Source organism: Macaca thibetana, chromosome 11 (genome assembly GCF_024542745.1).
Source record: "Macaca thibetana thibetana isolate TM-01 chromosome 11, ASM2454274v1, whole genome shotgun sequence".
Classification (NCBI taxonomy): domain Eukaryota; kingdom Metazoa; phylum Chordata; class Mammalia; order Primates; family Cercopithecidae; genus Macaca; species Macaca thibetana.
The window spans coordinates 36,073,356-36,094,118 of NC_065588.1; the positions used below are offsets into that span (position 1 = coordinate 36,073,356).

The 20,763-nt window shown below is 35.1% G+C and overlaps 1 protein-coding gene across 1 annotated transcript in view; it reads right to left on the bottom strand.

Annotated features, from left to right (window-relative positions):
• SLC2A13 (solute carrier family 2 member 13) overlaps positions 1–20,763 on the bottom strand; it is a 367,441-nt gene that overhangs the window by 302,180 nt on the left and 44,498 nt on the right. Inside the window, exon 2 of the mRNA XM_050750134.1 lies at positions 4,139–4,298. Coding sequence (XP_050606091.1) covers positions 4,139–4,298 — 160 coding nt within the window. The remainder of the gene's footprint in view (positions 1–4,138; positions 4,299–20,763) is intronic.

Genomic DNA, 20,763 nt, shown 5'->3' on the forward strand with positions numbered 1-20,763 from the left:
TGATGAAAATATTCTAAATTTGATTATAGCGATGGTTGCATAGCTCTGTGAATACACTAAAAACCAAATAATTGTACAATGTAAATGGAAGAGTTGAATGGTGCGTGAATTACATCGCAATAAAGTTGTTTTCATTTAAAAAATAAAATCTTTAACAATATTTTCAAAATTTTATTTCCTCTTTCTTCATGAAGCCAGATGGTGTCCTTCCCAGTACAGAATGTACTATGACACTGAAGTGCCAGAAAAATAGAACACTGAATCTGCTACTGGCAATTATTTTTCTAGAAAAAGTAAACTTCCAGTTGTTCAACAGAAAACAATTTATTTCTATGATATTCAAACAATAAGAGAACAGAAACTTTGAACCATCTGGCATAAAAGGTGAACTACAATGTTTCAACAACATCAAAATACAAATGCTTTTCTGTCAATTGAGTTCATCTTCCATCTGTCTTAATCCAATCACTACTGTAAAAATTATCAATAATTATGGCTTGAAATTATCAATAATTATCAATAATGATATCAATGCTTGAATAATCAATATTTAAGCATTTAATCAATGCTTAAAATAATCAAGAATTATAAATGCTTGAAAGCAGAACCATGAGGAAGAAAGGAGTTAGCTTTTGAATAAGAAGACTTGAGGAATACTATGCAGCCATAAAAAAGGATGAGTTTGTGTCCTTTGTAGGGACATGGATGCAGCTGGAAACCATCATTCTTAGCAAACTATCACAAGAACAGAAAACCAAACACCGCATGTTCTCACTCATAGGTGGGAACTGAACAATGAGATCACTTGGACTCAGGAAGGGGAACATCACACACCGGGGCCTATCATGGGGAGGGGGGAGGGGGTAGGGATTGCATTGGGAGTTATACCTGATGTAAATGACGAGTTGATGGGTGCAGCACACCAACATGGCACAAGTATACATATGTAACAAACCTGCACGTTATGCACGTGTACCCTACAACTTAAAGTATAATAATAATAAATAAATTAAAAAAAAAAAAGAAGACTTGAATCTAATCTCTGCCAAGGCCAAGTAATAGCCATATGATCTCAGGCTAATATTTAACTTCTCTGAGCATCAAGTTTTTAATCTGCAAAATAAGAATAATACCAATTCCACTAACCTGTCAAGATTTTGGTTAGGATCAAATAGTATTTGCTACCAGATGCTAACTGTTCATCACTATAATGCAAGACCAGTAAATTCGGGACACTGGTTATTATAGTATAAAATTAAACATTAGAAACTTGAGGTAGAGTTTCAGAAGCAATAAAAGTCAAAAAGGGAAATAAAACAAATTAAAAATATTCAAATTCTTTCAAGACTGAGGACATCTAACATGAAGATATACAAAAATATGAGCATGAAAAAGAAATTTTACATGATATATTTAGACCCACATTTTTCTTAAGATTTTTCCTTAAGATTTTGAAACATATTGCTATAAAAGTGATGAGTTATCTATTGTTATAATTATGAATAAGTTATCATTGTTGACAATTCCAGAGTCTAAAGTTAATGCTAAGGTAGCACTTCAATCTTTATTTGCTTATAAACACATTCCTATTAGCCCAGGAGTCAGATGAGATAAATATACTGATAAAGATACTAGATATCAGAAGACATAACAGAGAAAATTCACCTAAAAAAAGGGAAACATGTTTGCATGTATACATAATTAAATGTGTATTCATGCAAACAATAAATTGGCTTCAAAACAATCTGGTTGTTAATACCTTGGTCTATATATCAACCAGAGTTAGTTTTCCCATACTCTTATTTTTTCACCCCTAGGCAATCCAATAGTGCTGGAAAAATAAACATGAGCATGCTAATTGGCTTTAGTGCAAATATGTGTCTCCAGCTTCAGCTGGGATTCCATGGTAACTTGGAAATCATGTGTTGTCCCTAGTCTTTTCCTTCTCATGCTTCCCACAGCAGCAATACACTTTAAATCTTTTTATCTCTAGTCTTCTGCCCTACCATCTTGAAGCATCATTCTTGCCAATAAAGAAAACAGATACCACAGAATGTTGATTTTCTTTCAGCCTCTCTTACAACATCAATAGTAGCACCCATCCTTTACTCAGTTCATCACAGCAGCAACTAATAGTGTGATTCTTCATTTATTATCTGCCATGTGCCAAGCACTAGGCTAAACACTTTACATATAATAAGTAATTTGGATCCAACAATAATTTTGTAAGTATTTCTGGTTCTACTTTATAGAAAAGTGAAGCTCAGAGGGCCTAAATGACTTGTTCGAGGTGCTTAGCTAATGAATGGTAAAAAACAGATTTTAATCCAGGTCTGCCTATGATGTCTCCTGGCCTCTGGAAAGGGGTTTCAGGCTTGTCCCAACACCTCCACTTTTACATAGGCACACCACATTAATAAATGTATTGTCACTACTGGGTGATCTTTCTCTTTCCTAACCAGGACTGAGAAAAATTTCATAATTGTTATGCCTAAGTGAAAAATGTGATTTATGCAACTATACATGCCATGCATTTGAATATATCTATATTAGTTACATTAATAAAAATTTTTAACAAAATATAAATTGATGATTTAGAACTTCTTAAAGACATGTAAGCTGAAAGACTGACTTCCATTGTATTTACAAGAAAAACTTAAAATACCAGGTTATGCTGAAAACAGTTATCGTCTTTCCTCTTTCTCTTCATCTGCTGAGCAGAAAAAAAACAAGAAAAAAGAAATTTCCTGCTTCAGTTTAGCAACATCTGCAGACACAACAACCGTTTTAAAAACTGTGTCCTCCTCTTAATGGTCCTTACAAACGTAGGCCCTCATTAGCTTCAAAGAGTTTTCTCACATGACTTTTAATTAAAACTTCACCCATTTAGGTCTTTAATGGCTCATCCTAAGCCACAAGGTTTATCGTGCTTCTTACACAGAGGTTTAATTCCCTGGGTCCACATCACATTACACCCTTTTTTTGGAGATGGAGTCTCGCTCTGTTGTCCAGGCTGGAGTGCAGTGGTGTAATCTCGGCTCACTGCAACCTCCGTCTTCTGGGTTCAAGCGATTCTCCTGCCTCAGCCTCCCAAGTAGCTGGGATTACAGGTGTGTGCCACCACACCTAGCTAATTTTTGTATTTTTAGTAGAGACCGGGTTTCACCATGTTGGCCAGGCTGGTCTCAAACTCCTGACCTCAAGTGATCCGCCTACCTTGGCCTCCTAAAGTGCTGATATTAAAGGCATGAACCACCACACCCGGCCTACACCCTTTTTTTTCTACTGTTGAGGATTAACATCAACACTGTAAAAGCCAAGCAAGCAAGGGTTTGAGTTTATCTTGTTGAATATTCTATTCCCCAGTACCTACAGAGAAGTAAATACTGAATAAAGATATGTTCTATTAAGTAGAGGCAAGAAAACAAGATAGGCAATATTGTATAACCTCTACTGCCTTTTAATAAAATTTCTCTGGAACAGTTACATGAGTACTATAAAGATATCAAAATCCAGAGCCCATAATATCTTTTAAGCTTTAACATAAGATTTTGTTTTAATATTTAGTTTGTATTTATTTTAAAGCAGTTTTAAAACCACTTTTGTCATTTATTGATTGACATAAATGACATAAATGACATATTGATAAGCCAAATATCAAGGAATAATTTGTATATTTTAAACTCACGTGTATCTTTTTATAGAGGTAAATTTTTATCTTTAAACACTAGGTTTCTTTCAGATAAAATGTAGCTTCCAGAATGCAAAAAGGATGTTAGTTATATCTGTAGTTCATAAACAGCTTGTCAATCATTGTAGAATTCACGAATTCCATACATATTTATCACTGCATTCATTTTTAAACAAATATTGCAAAAGATTGCACACTGTGTGAGAAATGTCACCTAAATGCTAAAAAAGCCCGGTAAATATCAATTCTTAATGGTAGGTTCTTTGTCTATCATCAAAATAAATATCAGCTTCTTGTCCACTTTCAGTTTTGCTAAATGCCACCTACTTATAAATTAGTTATAATGATTCAAAACACACAGTTATATTTTGACTATGATTTCTCAATTTTTCTCCCCTTCCCCCAAATCAAGATTTGAAAAATTAAATGTAAAAAGTATTTACAAACCTCCATCCATCCTTCTGGAGATAACTGAAGGCTCCATCAACAACACTTGCAAAGAACTGCCCTCCTGTGATGAAGAGGGTATTAATGGTGACTAATCGGCCTCTTAAATTGGGTGGTGAGACCTCCGCAATGTACACTGGCACTGTCATAGAAGCAATGCCTATAAAAACAATGAAAAGTAAACATGAGACATTTACTCGAGATTTCTGTTGTAATAAATACTAATGCTAGATTTAGGCATACACTTACGTATATGGGCTTGGTTTTCTACTTTAAACACAGGTTTACCACATATTTAAGATTCTGTTCATAACAATTTGGGGCTACTGCAGACCAGTAAAAAATGTATGTGAGATATCATTTTTCGTATTATCACTTGAAAGCCTACAAATGAAAGCACCCCTAAAGGCCTAAGATAATTTTCAGAGGCCTTTATAACTTCTTGAGGACTGAAAATACAAAAAAAAAAAAAAGTTTTCTAGATAGAATGATTACTGAAATATTTTTAGTCTATATGGAAATGTAATCAGACAATAGTGAGAATAAAAAGTTCTCTTAGGATACATATTAACTATTCAAAAACATAGTTAGATGCCAGTGGATGTACCAAAACTTTTAATTGGTTTACTAATAAGAAATTCATATGTTAAATCACCTTATTCAATTGGCTAGGTGTACATTTCAGAATAAAAGAGTTTTACAGCTAAGGTATATTTGGTTATATTAACTTTAAATTTTTTTCTATCTGAAATTAATGCAGCATTCTCTATGGCAGTAGTTCTAACTTCACTGATAACCAGAATTACTTATGCGACTTTTTTATTTAAATAAAGTTGCTCTTACCTCACTCACCCCAGACCTACTAAACAGAGAACTACAGAGGTGGGGGATGAAACTGTCCTTTTAAAATTCTCCAGAGGTGATCTTGAGGCTTACTGTGTATTTAAAAACCTAAAGTTGTATAGTACAGAACTTTGAGCCAATCCAAATGATTTCTTAAAGTCTCACCCTCTTGTGGCACCTGCAATTTCCATGTATGTCTGATTATTTAGCCAATTTTAGTATTTCGTATTATTTAGCCTGTTATAGTATTCAGCCTTACCCAAAGGTTGGACAGATACTGATTTGCTGTATCTAATCAAATCAGTATCTGTCCAACCTTTATGGAGACTTACCAAAGTCTCCATAAAAAATAGATTGCCTACAAATTTTAATTTTTATATCTCTAGATACTATAAATCAATCCTTAGATTAAGCCAGAATATCAATACAATGAATAAAACAGATCTATATAGAATTGCTTTTAACAAATTGTTTTTTAACAAATTTGTGATTGCAAAAAAATAGCTTGTGTTGAAGGAATCAGTACTAAGAAACCTGTTGCTGTGTTTTCTGTACAAGGGCTGTTGAAGGTACTATTTATTATAGTGCGTACAACAAGAGACATTTCTCTATGTAACTGCAATAGTTGTACTTTTCTACAAGTGATTTTTGTTAGTTGATGGTTATTATAAATCACAGCCTTTTTCATTTCCCTTTCTATGTACGCAGTCAGAGAGGCCCACCTCCATCCAATGTTTTGGACTTCAAGGTATTATTTTGTGACCCAAACTCTCTTCTAATGCCATAACAGTTGTAATTTATCCTATTATAAGTATATTTTTCCTCTATTTTTATTTGCTTTGTTACATCTTTGAACAAGGCAAATACATACATAAATGAACTGAGAGGCAAGATTTATTTAGGTAATATATATTTATTTGAGAAAATTCACTGTATTATTGCATAACTACTGATAAGTAGTTATTAAATTTGCACATAAGTCAAACCATTAAGTATCAGAATTAGATACTAATTTCCACCAATGTTGTTTGCTACTGTAGTGCCTGTCAATAATCTTATGACTTTGAGTTTCATAGAATAGTAAGCATGTGCTAATAGACACAGTATTAACAGTCTTCACAATTAAATCATCACCTAAGCAGCTGAAGTTTCCATTTGACTGCTAATCAATTTAATGGCACAGACCACCCTGAAATGCCCTCAGCTAACTTGGAAAGAGGAAATAAACATCTACTGAAAATGTTGACAAGGGATTTGTATATTCTTTTTAGTTCTTTCACTATTAGAACGTCTCAAACTTTCATAAATCAAACAATAATATGTCATTTGGATTTCTTTTTCGGCTTTGTTCTGACTATGAACAGGAATTTGGTTGTTCTCTTTAGACAGAGATCTTTATTTAGCCATGTAGCCACAGAGTTGAGCATGGGAAATCAGGACTGTGGTTTCCGGCAACACATGCTTATCAAAAAAAAAAAAAAAAAAAAAACATAGATTTTACTTGACAGAAATGCAGGTATGTCCTCAGACCCTGATGAAGCTCAATTATCTAAAACAAACATCAGAGCTTTGAAAGTAGCACGTACTGACAACGGGTAAAGACTGAAGACAGACTCATTGGATTTGGAGTTGGAAAGAACCATAAAAGACCTTCAGTTCAATGAGTGCTCACGCTGATTTAACACTGCAACAACTGCCTACATTCAGCAGATATTTTACAGGGACTAATTATCTTATTTAATCCTCAGGATATCCCTTTCAAGGGCGTGTAATTATCTCCATTTTTCATACCCCAGGTTGCACGATGAGTAGGTAGAAGAATCAGAATGTAAAGCAGACAGCAAGATTCTAAAACCCAATTTTGATGGCACAAACTATATTGACCAATCATTATAAATAAGGGGAGGCTCTGGAACTAGTGGATTTTAATTCCAGCCTTGCCACTTATCAGCTGGTTAAGTTTGGACAACTTAACTTTTCTGGCTCTGAAGTTCCTCATCTATAAAATGGGAACAATAAAAGTAAAAGTAACTCCTTCATAAGAGTTGAGAGGATTCAATGAGCTAAGTAAAGCACCTAAAATTGTGCCTGGCTTAAAGAAGGTAGTCAATAATATCAGCAATTATTTTTATTCTTATTATCATCTCTAGTTATGAGGCATCCCAATTCTTTCCATTCAATTCAACCTATAATAGGTGACAGGATTATAAGGATGAGTACAAACAAATAAAATAGGGTTTCTGTTATGAGGGAAAGCACACACAAAACCTACTCACAAAAGCATACAATCTAGTAATTAACTTCAAAATAACATGGTAAGGGTCATAATAAAATTATACACTGGATTCTACTGTGGCATGCTGACAATGACCAGGTGGTAGTTGGAAAGGTTGGGCAGTCAATTTTGCACAGAACATGAGCTTAAAATATATGAAATGGCACAGGGTCTTCTGAGAGATAAATAGAAAATGTGAGGCGGAATATGCATGCAGATAAGATGGAAGAGACAGAGGGTGCCTGAGTCATGGAAGCAGCATCCATTAATCAGTGAGTATTCATCAGACACTGGGTCTGAGCTCGGCACTGTGTTAAGCACTTTGGTGACAGTGCTCTAGGAGAGAGACATGAGCTCTGTCCTCATGGAGCTTAGGGTCTGCTGCTCAAGTGGGATGGGTCTTGTCAAAGGGGAAGTGTAAGGAACATCAGGCTATAGCAAAGGGACTAGCCCAGCCTGAGGAGTCAGCAGGGCCTTGGATAGAAGTCATATTTAAGCTGAGATATAGTGAATAAGACAGTGAGAGTAGGTTGGAGGTAGGGGAGAGTCGGGAGGTACTGCAGACAATCAGATCAGCTTAGATAAGGGCCTTCAGGCAGGAAGAAATGCATCCTGCTGAGGAAGAGGTGGCGGACTACTTTTAGAGAAATGAGCAAGGATCAACCACAGTGTAAAGGCTCTTAAATGCCAAATTAAGGGCTTGGCACACACAAGCCTCTGAATAGGGTAGAAGAGGAAGATGCATGATCAGGTTCATGTTTTTAAAGGATCGCTCTGGTTGGAGTATGTAAAATTGATTGCAGGGAAGCAACACGTACAGTGGCAGCAATGGAGATGGACTGAAATGAAGAGATTTGAGAATTATGTCTTTGATATCTAGGTTAAAGAGAATATGAATAGCATGTGAAGGATAAGGAGAGAAAGAAGCTGAGGATGATGTTTCGATGTCAGGAAAACAATTAGGAGCATGATGGGCACTTTGTACAAGGATAAGGAGGGGCAAAAATGAAGTCTGAGTACAAGATAATAAGGTCAGGTCATAGATGGATTGAGTCAGAGGCGCTTTGTGAAATATAGACGTAGATAGTAAGTGGCCTGCTTGATGGTGTGCTGGGAATATAGATTATTTACACGTGAGTAGTCCCACCCCCTCCCTGTTCCCCCTACCCAATAAGGTCTTCGCCAGAATAACCTGTCTTCTCCTTTATCCTCAAAGGAGAATTTGGTCTTCGTCAGTCTAGTTCTTGAGATTTTATCATGCTAGGCAAAAAAAAGGGTGGAGAAAAGAAAACATGGGCAAATGATGAGGTATGTAGGGAGAAGAGTAAAAAAAGACAAAAAACAGTTGTGAGTGAGAGACTCGGGGTCAGTCTGGAGAAAATGGGAGCCTGTAACAAAGGGAGTAACCCTTGAGTGTGGAAGTGAGGAGATGATAGCGGTTTTAAGAAATAATGCTGATCTGTAACCTACATGCTACTATATTCTTCAAGAGAAGTAAGTTAAGAGCAGTTCTGGCATACTATTGCTTTTAGTTGCTGGACTATATTTCTTCAAATGCAACATCAAACTGAGATTTGGCCAGGTAGGGCTTGGAAGTCAAACAACTAGGTGGAGCTCAAAGGATGGTTCTATGTGGACAATGCACATAACTGAAACGATGGAAATGGGTAAGATTACTCAATGGCATATGAGAAGAATGCTTAGAATAGAATCCTGAAACAGTCCAACAATTAAGAGACTAGGAGGGGGAACTGAGAAGGTAGATGACCAGCAAATATCTATCTTACCTTTCAATACTATGTTATTTTTAAAGGCTTTGTATGTGACCATTTTGTCTTATCATGTAAAATCATCCTACCAGGCTGGGTGCAGCTGGCTCACGCCTGTAATCCCAGCACTTTGGGAAGCCAAGGCAGGTGGATCACGAGGTCAGGAGATTGAGACCATCCTGGCCAACACGGTGAAACCCCGTCTCTACTAAAATACAAAAAATTAGTCAGGCATGGTGGCACGTGCCTGTAATCCCAGCTACTCGGGAGGCTGAGGCAGGGAAATTGCTTGAACCCGGGAGGCGGAGGTTACAGTGACCCATGATTGCACCACTGCACTACAGCCTGGTGACAGAGCAAGACTCCATCTCAAAATAAAGAAATAAATAAATAAATAAATAAAATCATTCTATAAACAGGCTGGTGGGACAGATAAAATTTATTATCCCCCTATGAAAGGTAAAGCAGCCCAGCCCCAGAGACAGATATAAAGGGATTTTCAGAGAGTCACATGGCAAGTTAACGTCAAAATGGGTCTCACAGATCTAGGTCCCCTAACTTTTGTAATGCCATTCAAGGGCTGGGTGTTATGCCTATGTGATCCTTTGGAAATGTCTCAGAAACATTTTATTTTTGACCTTATTACTTTGACTAGCATACATAAACTTCCAGGAGCAGAAGAGTCTTCTCTCTTCCCTGCCCCTATTGCCTGCTAAGTGACTTACTGCCACTAGACATCATGTTAAAGAGCTTGGAACAATTAGTAAGAAAAACGAAAACTGAGTATGATTAATTGTATAATTTGGGACAAGTTTAAACCATAAAACCGCTTTATGAAACTGGAAAAGTAGGAGGATCCGTGCTCAGTCTACTCACATCTGTCCAATACACACATGTTAAACACAGGGCCTGTTAACACCTTGCTATTAATAAAAGCAACCCATGCAAACTATAATTTATGGATTTCTAAACATGGAGCTCACTTTTGGAAAACCTTGGACATGAAGGCTTTGTCACCCCAAAATCTACTTTTCACTTTGGGAAAACAAATGGAATTTTGTCCCTTGACAAAGCTCATTATTCCAATTAAGGAGGGATGGTTAAGTAAAACTACTGCTTATCTTTAGAGTCTGTCTCAAATCACTATTATGTATCTGTGTAATTCTGCCCTCAATTTATACAAACCACAGAAATATTCAAATAAATGAGCAAAACTTCCCCCGTTATTTACCTAATATCTGTTTTAAAGAAAGAAAATATATCAAGGCTCACATTTTTGCTCTGGTACTATAACTCAAAGATGATGATCTGAGATATTCAAAATGAAGAGTTAGGTGCTTTAAAAATGAATGTAATGAATAACATTTAAATATGATTTAAATATTTAAAGTGCAGGAGAGTTCTGTGAAGAGCTTTTGCTTTCTTTCCTATTCTAATTACTAACCAAATAAAATAAATGCCTGATAAAGAAAAAACAAGTTATTAATAGTCCATACTAAACTCATACATTGAAATTAACAGAAGGAATATAATGGTATAAATTCCTGTTAACAGCTTATTACAGTAAATACAACCACAAAAATCTATGTTGGTGTTATTTCTAAATATTTTGAAAAAGCTCAGTTTCTTAGAAACTTTCCTACAAAATTATAAGACCTCCATCAATGAACACTCATTATCACACTTGGCTTGAGAAGTTTCACCAGAAAACTGCATCTTAGACACCGCAGTGCGACCGGATTCATACGCTACCATGCTGCCAAGCTGATTCACCATCTCAACAGCACAAAACGCTCTGGAGTGCAGAAGTTGGCTTTCAAAAACGGCTGGAAGCCCTTTTAAAGGCCTGAATCAGAAGTATAAATAATTTCATAACCAAATACCATTAGAAAATCCTGTTGTGATGGATAAATACCCATGAATCACAGCTGTCTCTCAGCATGATAAGCCAGGCAGCAACTAATTAGCTTCTAAGAAGCACATGAAGCTACCTTTTAATAATAATGCTTCTTGAACAAGAAGGATTATGATGTTCTAATTTCATTTTGTAAATTATTGCTTTATCATCTCTAAAGAAATAATTTTAATAAAAAGAAACAGAATCTGTCAAAGGAATCAGTATCCCTCGCTGTAGTTGTTTTGGTTTGGCTGTCTTGCTCAGGGCTGATATGTTTACATTTTTCTAAACAGTCAAGTATCTACGGTTACTACATTGTTAACAATCTAGAATTCAGTTTCTACTTTTTTCTAATAAGGCTTAGGACACTCAGAAAAGATGCTGGGAAACTTCAAAGTGCACAAAATACCAACATAAAATGCCTGTAACAGAAGAGTCAGGTTATAAGAAAAGATTCTCTCTATACAAATAACTAGCAGCATCAATGGTCGACAGACTTAAAGAGCTCTTAACATAGTATTACAAACATGTCATCAGCCTTTCAACTCATTGCAGTCTCCCATGGCCTAAAATGGCCACTTCTGTTAGACTGCTTGAGAATATTCTCTCTGTCTATGTCCTTTTTCACTGGTAACATCTCAGTAGAGCCTGTATCACATTTGTCTCTCCAAGCAGGACTACAAGCCTGTTAATGGAATGATCAGATTTCACATATCTTCTGTACTATAAATTGCCTAAGTGTCAAGCCTAAGGGCATAGAGTAAGGTATTGATTAGTGAAAAGTTATTGATTAGTACTATGGAATGCATACACAAAACTATATTCTTTTAAACTAGTGTTAACTGATTGGTTTTAACTGATTGGTTTCCTTAATGATATTCAACAGGGAAAATTTGGAAACTACAGACAAGAAGTAAAGTGAATAAAAATTACCTCGAATCACCCATAGATAACCACTGTTTAAATTTGTTTATAACTGTCAGTATTTTTTCTACAAATCTATAGTTTTCACTCATACTGCATTTTCCTTCTCTTTAAAATACTCAAAGGGTCTGAAACTTGTTACATAAGTTAGGCAGGTACCACTAATATAGAAGACCAACTGAGTGGAAGATATTAAGCTGCTTGCATAACAACTAAGGCACAACACACTCCACAGGCCAAAAAACAGCCAAACAAAACACATCTCTACAGAGGCACAGACAACAAACCCTGGTTTGGCATCCTTGTAGTACAAAATCATTTTAAATAACAGTATAATTTCCAATACTAAGATATAACTTACGTAACCATTCCCTTCTTATTCCATACTAGAGTCTTACATACACACTAGAATGGAAAGCTTGTAGCTTTCAGATATTGGAAGTAAGTTCTGCTTTTTGGACAGAATGTTCATCAATTAAATTAAGTTTAAGTTTAGTATCATAATAGTAGTGTTATAAAGAGAACAACACTGGGTGAGAAAGGCCAGAGAAAAACACAGAGAAAGAAACAATTTCTTGACAGGAAGTGATGGCAAGAAAAGAAATTGATATTCAAGAAATTTCCTAAAATAGATTTAAGAGGTTATAAAAAATATGGGAAAGATCACTGTATGAAGTGCTACATAAGCAGAAGCAGTATGTGCTTCCACCTGAAAAGTGGAATGCACAAAGGTTAATAAGAAATCAATATGCTTTCCCCAAGGCAGTGAATTTAACAAGCAGCAACGTAAGTGGTGCTTCATCATATTTAACTCTATGTGACATCTACAGGCAAATGTTCTAAGAACAACAGTGTGGCCTAAATGAGATAAAAGGATGTGAATCACCTGAATACAGATGATAATTGCATAGGTGTCAATGAAATGCACAAGAAATATGTATAGAATATGACTAGCCCAGGACTAGAATTTAGTTGTAGAAATGCTCATGCAATAAAGGGCTGAGGAGTAAAATAGAAGAAACTATTGAAGGAAACACTAGAGTTGCAAAATAATAAATGAACACAGTCCCCCCCCACAATTTTTTAAGCTGTTCTTCAGTATAAGATGACGTGACCTTGCCTAAAAAGTAGAACTCAGAAGGCAAAAGGGTCTCAAAAAAATAAAAATAAAAACAAAGCAGAAACGAAGAGCCAAGAGGAGGGAATCAAATCACAAGACAATAGGCTAAAATTAAATAGGGAAATGAGTAGCACAAGGAAGGACTGTAAAAACACACGGATTTAATAGCAGAATACATAAATAATAACAAAAGTAAACCCAATTCTGTACACAGTAAAAAGTAGAAATGAAGCTGTGTGAAGTCTGAATCAGAAGTATAGAACGTCAATTTAATATGCTCTCCATGATCAGAAAGCAAAGGAAATTGCAATGATAAAATGTATTGTTGAGAAAGAAACCATTATAAGAAAAATAAATGAGCTCAGGTATAGGCGCTAAAGCTGGAAACATCCTATACAATTTTCTGATTTGCAAGGTTAATAAAAATTGATTTAAAAAATTTTTATGGATGGGGCAGGAAGAAAAAACATCTTGTCAACAAAGTAATAAAAAGCAGATAATATGAAATGACATAGAGCAACAACTACAGATATTTGAGGGAAAATTATTGTGACTCAAGTGTTTTATTTAATATTTTACTTAATTTGGACTACAGAAATCCAGGTAAATAAGTACACTGCTGAGTGTCTCCTTAGCCATTTTTCCAATGGTTCTATTTTCCTAGTTGTAAGTAACATATTTCTTGAGCTACATTGGTAGAATTTCTTGACTTCTCTGATAACCACTTCAAGGCACTAACTAGTCTTTTTCTGTTCTAGCATGTGATAACAATGGCTAAGAATTTCACTTAGTTGGAACACTATGCCTGAATAATTTTTAAACAAAAATTTCTACTTATTTTTTCAACATTCAAAGAGGCACAGATTATAGAGCAACATAATGTCCACCTTAATTACCAAAGATCTCTGCTAATTATTTCCTGTGTCTGAAACTTAGACTGAATGGTCCTAGCCTTTGAATTTTTAAGTGGTAAAAATAATAAAAGCCACTCAGCAACAGATACTATCTTTATCAACCACTTCTAATATTATCTTTCTATCTAGGGTGTATAAATGTCCCTCTGCTGCTTACACTGGAAAATTTCTCTCTAGATAGATAGATAGATAGATAGATAGATAGATAGATAGATAGATAGATAGATAGATAGATAGATAGACAGACAGACAATTTGCTATATATATATTATATATATATTACATATAAATATATAGTAAAATCTTAACCAAGTAAACATGCAGAAGAAAAAGGCATGTCTTTAAGATCTACAAACAATGTTACATAACTTGTTTTCCCAGGGTCTTCAATGATAATCCATGGCAACCATAGTCCTCTAACTACAGTCAGTTTTCCAATGTTTGAGGAAAAACACAGCCAAATTAACCTTCACTTTCCCTTATTTTATAACTACAAAATAGGGAATTATTTTCTACATGCATACCTTTTGCACTTGATCTTCCAAGATACTTCTAAATTAGAAAATAGAAAAGTTTGTTACAGAGCAATGAGGAAACTGCCATCCTAAAATGAAACAAAAAGTCTGGTTTTTGGAGCTGTAGTTCTGTATCACCTGGCTTTCACCATAAAGCTAGATCTCACTAAAGATAAAAGGGAATGGACTGAAAAAAAAGAGGGAAGGTCATTCGATTCTCTTTACCATGTAGCCAAAATTATTTTAATAGACATAACCAATTTCATACTTTGTTCTTCAGTAAACCAGCTATATACACATAACTCCAAATTGCTTAGTTCTTTGAAATGGCAGGCACTAATTATGGTGAAACATTTTACAACATTTGAACAAACTTTTTCCTGTAGGGCTGAAAAAGATTATATAGCTACCTAACACTTATGAAGAGTGATAAGCAAGATGCAAGATGCTGTAACTCTGGCTCATAATATTCTGAGAAATAGACTCCACATTATATGACAAATACTTCATGAACAAGTCAAATGACTGTGAAAAGGGCAGTATCATCTCTCTTAGGCTGGCTTTAGACAAGCTGATTAAAATAAACCCATGTATTACTCTCCATGGCTAATAAACATCTTTTCATTCTACTTGTAGATCTAGTGGCAGCTGTGACTCAGCCAACAGAGCCTAGCTCTTGCACAAATTAGCTGGCACGAATGCCGGCATTATCACTTATTTCTGCTGCAGTAACTCTGAGACACTGATACAGCCAGAATAGAGGTAGTGATTTCCTTTGACATATGATGAGGTAATAACACTTTTGGCACTGCTGCCACTCATACTTTACCTCAATGATTTGACTGTAAAACACCTAGCTCCATTGTCTTATCCTTTTTTATTAGATTTCATAAACTCTCCATCTACAAGTATGCTAATGGCACATTTCAATACATTTCATTTATACAGAGTCAACACCCTATGCCAGAGGAGACAGAGGAAGTAGATAGAAAACTGGATGACAGATAGAAAAGCCAGACATATAGAAAGATAAAACAGATACACATTGAGTATGGAAAACCTCAAACTGTTTTTCCTCTGCTCTCACACCACAACAATCAACTTCTGACGAATCAGTTTCATGCTGAGGTTCCCAAACTCCCCCTTTAGGTTTGATTTCCTTGCTAGAGCAGCTCACAGAACTAAGGGAAAGTTGTTCACTGGTTTGTTCCAAAGGACATAATGATGGATGTAGATGAAGAAATACATAGGACAATGTATAGGGAAGGAGCACAGCGCTTCCATGCCCTTCCTGAATGTGCCACCCTCCAGGAACCTCCATGTGTTCAGCTAGTTTCTTGGGCCTTTTATGGAGACTTCATTGAAAAGGCATGATTGAAGCATGGATAACCATGTCAAAATGTGATCGGACAAAAAGGGTATGATCTTACACTAACAGAATGAATGAGGAAACCCAGAAAGGCCTGTTGGATTCTTCTTGACCCTTCTGTGTGGCACTTCTTCCTCCAAGGGTATGGGGAGGACCCTCTCTGGACTGCGGGCCTTATAATCCACAATGGAAGATTAGAGTCCTGTCTTGGACAGTGAAAGAAGATCAAGAGAAGGCCAGGGAGAGATAGATTCTGTTTCCTGATCCTACTTCTGAGGCCCAAAGGGCCCCGATATTATTTTTTAAAGACTGTAACAAAGGGCTGTGGGAGTTGTAAGCCAGAAATTGTGGATGAAAATCTGTAGCAATGGATGGATGGATGGATGCATGGATGGATGGATACATGCATGAATGGATGGATGGATGCATGCATGGATGGATGGATGGATGGATGGATGGATGGATGGATGGATGGATGGATGGATGGATGCATGGATGGATGGATGGATACATGCATGGATGGATGGATGGATGCATGCATGCATGGATGGATGGATGGATGCATGGATGGATAGATAGCTCACGGTATCACAGACATATAGACAGATGTGGAAGGATGATGAATAGACGACAAGTAAATAATATATGATAGGTATATGGCTGAAGATAATTTACACTGATTTTCAAAGGGCTAACTTTAACTTGATGAAAACTACTTAAATAAGTAGCAGTAAATGCAAAAACTTAAAAACCTCCTTTTGTTACATTTGTTGTGGCAAGTTGTAAAGGATCCCCAAAATCCTAAGATTTCCTTTCTTTAGATATGCTCAACCTTAAGCTTGTGTGTTTATCTTCATACTTATGGAAAGGGATCAGAAATCAAAGCAGAAAGGAAAATTCCCACTTTTACTGGGTTGTTTTTTGCTTTAGTTTTTGTTTTGGTTTTAAATACAAAAGTAGGAAACAAGAAATAATCACTTTATTTTCGGCATACTCAATATTCTCACTGCTGCTAGAATTTCTTCATTAAACCACAGCTGACTTTTCAGCAGTAATAATGGAATCCAGAAAACAGTAAAATAGTATCTTCATTGCACAATCAACTTATGTTTCTAGTCCAACAGAAAAAAATATCTTTCAAGAACAAGGGCAAAATCCCTAAATAAGGAAATTCTGAAAGTGTATTTTAGATAAACAATGATCCCAAATGCATAGTGCAAGAATAAAGATGCAGGAAGAAATCAAGAGCATAGAAAATGGTAAAATGTAGAAAATAAATTTTAAAGTCATTAACAGTATCTTGTGGTGTATAAATGCAAACTCAAGAAAAGAGAATCAAAAGACATGACAACAATAGAACTAAAATTGGGAGAAGGTTAAAGAAAGTTAATGTGCTTTAAGTTGCATATATTATTCAGAATAAGGATAAAGATATTATGTAACTTCAGATTTTCTTATGTTAAATATGTATGAGTAAAATTTCAGTGCAACTACTAAAAATATATGCAAATATAACTTCCAAACTACTTGAGAAAAAAATTGTATGAAAAAATATATATATACACACATGCAAGGCAATTCAAAAAGGCAAAAAGGAGAGAAAAAGAAGCATAAATAAGCTGGGAAAGAAAAGGCAACAGAAAATGGTAGATCTAATATGTATAAATGAATCAAATGTACCAAGTAAAAAGAAGAGCAATCAGCCTGGACTTAAAATTTACACTTTAGTCTTGTACAGGAAACATAACTTAAAATGACAGGAACAAGACTAAAAGCAAAAGGATAAAAAACATGAACAGAGAAAAGTCTAAACAAAAGTGAAGATAGCCATATTAATCCATACACCATAAACACTGAGGCAAAAAACATAACTGGAAACATAGAGGGTCATTCTGGGGAAGATACACAATAATAAAAAATAATACAGAGTTTTAAAAATACAGTGTAACAACTATGTACATATCATTTACATTGTATTAGGTACTACAAGTAATCTAGAGATGATTTAAGGTACACGGAAGCATAGGTGTTGGACATATGCCAATACTACACCATTTTATACAAGGGACTTGAACGTCCACAGAATTTGGTGTCCACACAAGTGGGGTGCTGAACCCAACCCCCCATGAACATCAAAAGATAACTATACTTTCCAAATTGATATACAGATTTAATACAGTTGACATTAAAACCTAAATAAATTTGTGGGGGGTTTCAAATTTAACAATCCAAAAAAAAAAAAAAAAATTTAAAAGTTGATACTTTGCTGGAAGGACAAAGGGCCAAGATGAGTCACTACTCTTGAAAAATAAAGGAGGACTTCTCCTTCCCCATATCAAGATTTACTATAATGTTACTATAATAAACACAGTATACACAGAAAAAGAAAGACCATTAGAACAGAATAGAAAGCCCAGAATGAGACACACCCACACATCAGTTCTTGATATACAACAGAAGAGCTACTGGAGATCGGGGGGAAAAAGATGGACTTTTTCATAAATGGTAGTGAGACAACTGGGTATCTATGTGTAAAAAAATAACATTGAACCCCTATTTCTTATTATACACAAAAGTCAACTGTTAAAAATTGGTGGGTTAAAAAATACATACCAAAATTAAGCTTCTTAAGTTTTTAAGAGATAAGATAGGTGGTCTTGTGAGGCCACGGTTTTATAATCAGAAATCCTGCAATCTTCAATTTAATCTGTCCTAGCTGATGGTAGAGGGTAGTCCCCTGAGCAGAAATCAAGATTATTATTCATGAAAAACACTAAATTTATTACGTTCTTATTTTTGTAGCTTCAGGGGAAAAAAAATCTCAAAACCTCAAAAGATCCATCACTTATGAGCATGGATACTGATGTAAAGAAGTACTAATTATTTGCTGATAATGAAAAACAGAAAAAAAAAGCATATATATCTGCAGACTATCCGGAAAAAAATAGAAGACGTTTGTAACTTAAAACGTCAACACTCTAAGAAATTTTAGGAGTACTTCCAGAAGAGAAATCAATGGCTAAACTAAGTTTTACTGCATTGTATAAGCTTCCATATTTCTAGATGAAAATTACACTGAGTTTCCATGTTTAAAATAAAAGTACTAAGCTATTAGAAAAAAAAAATTAAAGGGTTTAGTATAAACATCCAAATTAAAGTTGTAGGAGAAAATTTTCCTAAAATATTCGAGAGTGACATTAACATTAATTATGCTCTAAATTTAGAGAAAAGTGTTCCTTTTGAAAGACTGATTTACTTATTCTGCTTTATCTATCTTTATGAGAACTTAGTGATGGAAGAATACGGAGCCATTATAACTCACATTTTAAGTGACATTGACCAAAAAAGTTAATAGCAGGCCAGCCACTATAAATACCATTTTTCTGGTATCTATTTTACAAGTTGTTTTTTATAGCTACCCTTTCACTAATGCTTCTATAAATACCATTCATCCAGTATCTATTTTACAAGTTATTTTATATAGATACCCCTTCATTAATGATTCTATAAATACCATTTTTCTGGTACCTATTTTACAGCTTATTTTATATAGATACGCCTTCATTAATGCCTCCAATCAACTTTTTATTTTATCCCTAGAAATGGGACAAATCCATACATTTCAGTAACTAAAAATCTCCCAGTGAAGTTTATTTGTCAGTTACTGATTATTCCACAACTTGTGACATTTCCGTTTTGAAGATAAAGGATAGACAGAAAAACCAGTTACAGGACTACTTTCTTTCACAAGAAGTAAAAGAAACTTTCACAAACTTTCACAAACAACATGCCCCAATATTTACTTGAAATCCACATTAGTTTTCCTTTGACAGACAGGGGAACAAGGAGACATTCCTGGCAACAACTCACTGAAGCATAATGCCTACATCTAAATTAGTAAAAAAAAAACTGAAGAAAAAAAAAAAAAGCAGCTGCTATGTCTCTATTCAGAATCACACAGCAGCTGTGAAAGCAGTTTTATTCTTCCACTTCCAAGTCAGGGATTCAAAACCCTTGCCCAGAAGTGTGCCAGCAACTACCACACTAATTGCAAAATTGCCATAGCAATGAAATGACAATAGCCATGCACGTTCATTTGGATGACCAAGCCGGGGCTATTTATAACTGGAATAATGACTCCAACAAGAAAGTCATAGAGGACGGGCTAATTAAGGTGTGCAAATCCAAATATGTTAAAGACTTGACTTCATGTTTTATTCAGCTTACCCCAGAAAAATGTTGACTATAATCCCATTAACTATTTTTTCCTTTTTTAAAAAATCAAACATCCATTCTTACACAAAATATATCAAACTTCGAATTATTTTTCTCCAGTGATTTTTGAATGAGAATTCTTCAGTACCAATTATAAATATCATTTAAAATATAAAATATATGGCCAGGCATGGTATGATGGCTCATGCCTATAATCCCAGCAGTTTCAGAGGCCAAGGTGAGAGGATCACTTCAAGTCAGGAGTTTGAGATCCGCCTGGGCAACACAGTAAGAACCTGTCTGTACAAAACATTTTTTAAAATTAGCCAAGCATGGTGGTGCACACATGTGATCCCAGCTACTCAGGCAGCTGTGGCAGGAGAATCACTTGAGTCCACAAGTTCAAGGCTGCAGTGAGCTATAATCGCACCACTGTACTTCAGCCTGGGTGACAGAGAGACACAGCCCTGTCTCTAAAATATATATACTATATTATGTGTACTGTGTATACATATATATTAATATGTACACTCACACATACATACACATATATCCCTAATCCATTTGTCATAAGAAAGTGGTCTTAACTTTTTAACATATGTTTCAAAAATAAATAGTAATCATTATTTTGATATATTTCAATGTAACTAAAAATACCTAATGTAGAGTCATTACTTACTGATAAAAGAAGGAAAGAACAAAAACGACAATAATCTCTGAAAGAGACTAACAGACTCCCACAGTGCAAGGAAATTCTTTTTAAAATCAAGGAAACTTCATTTAA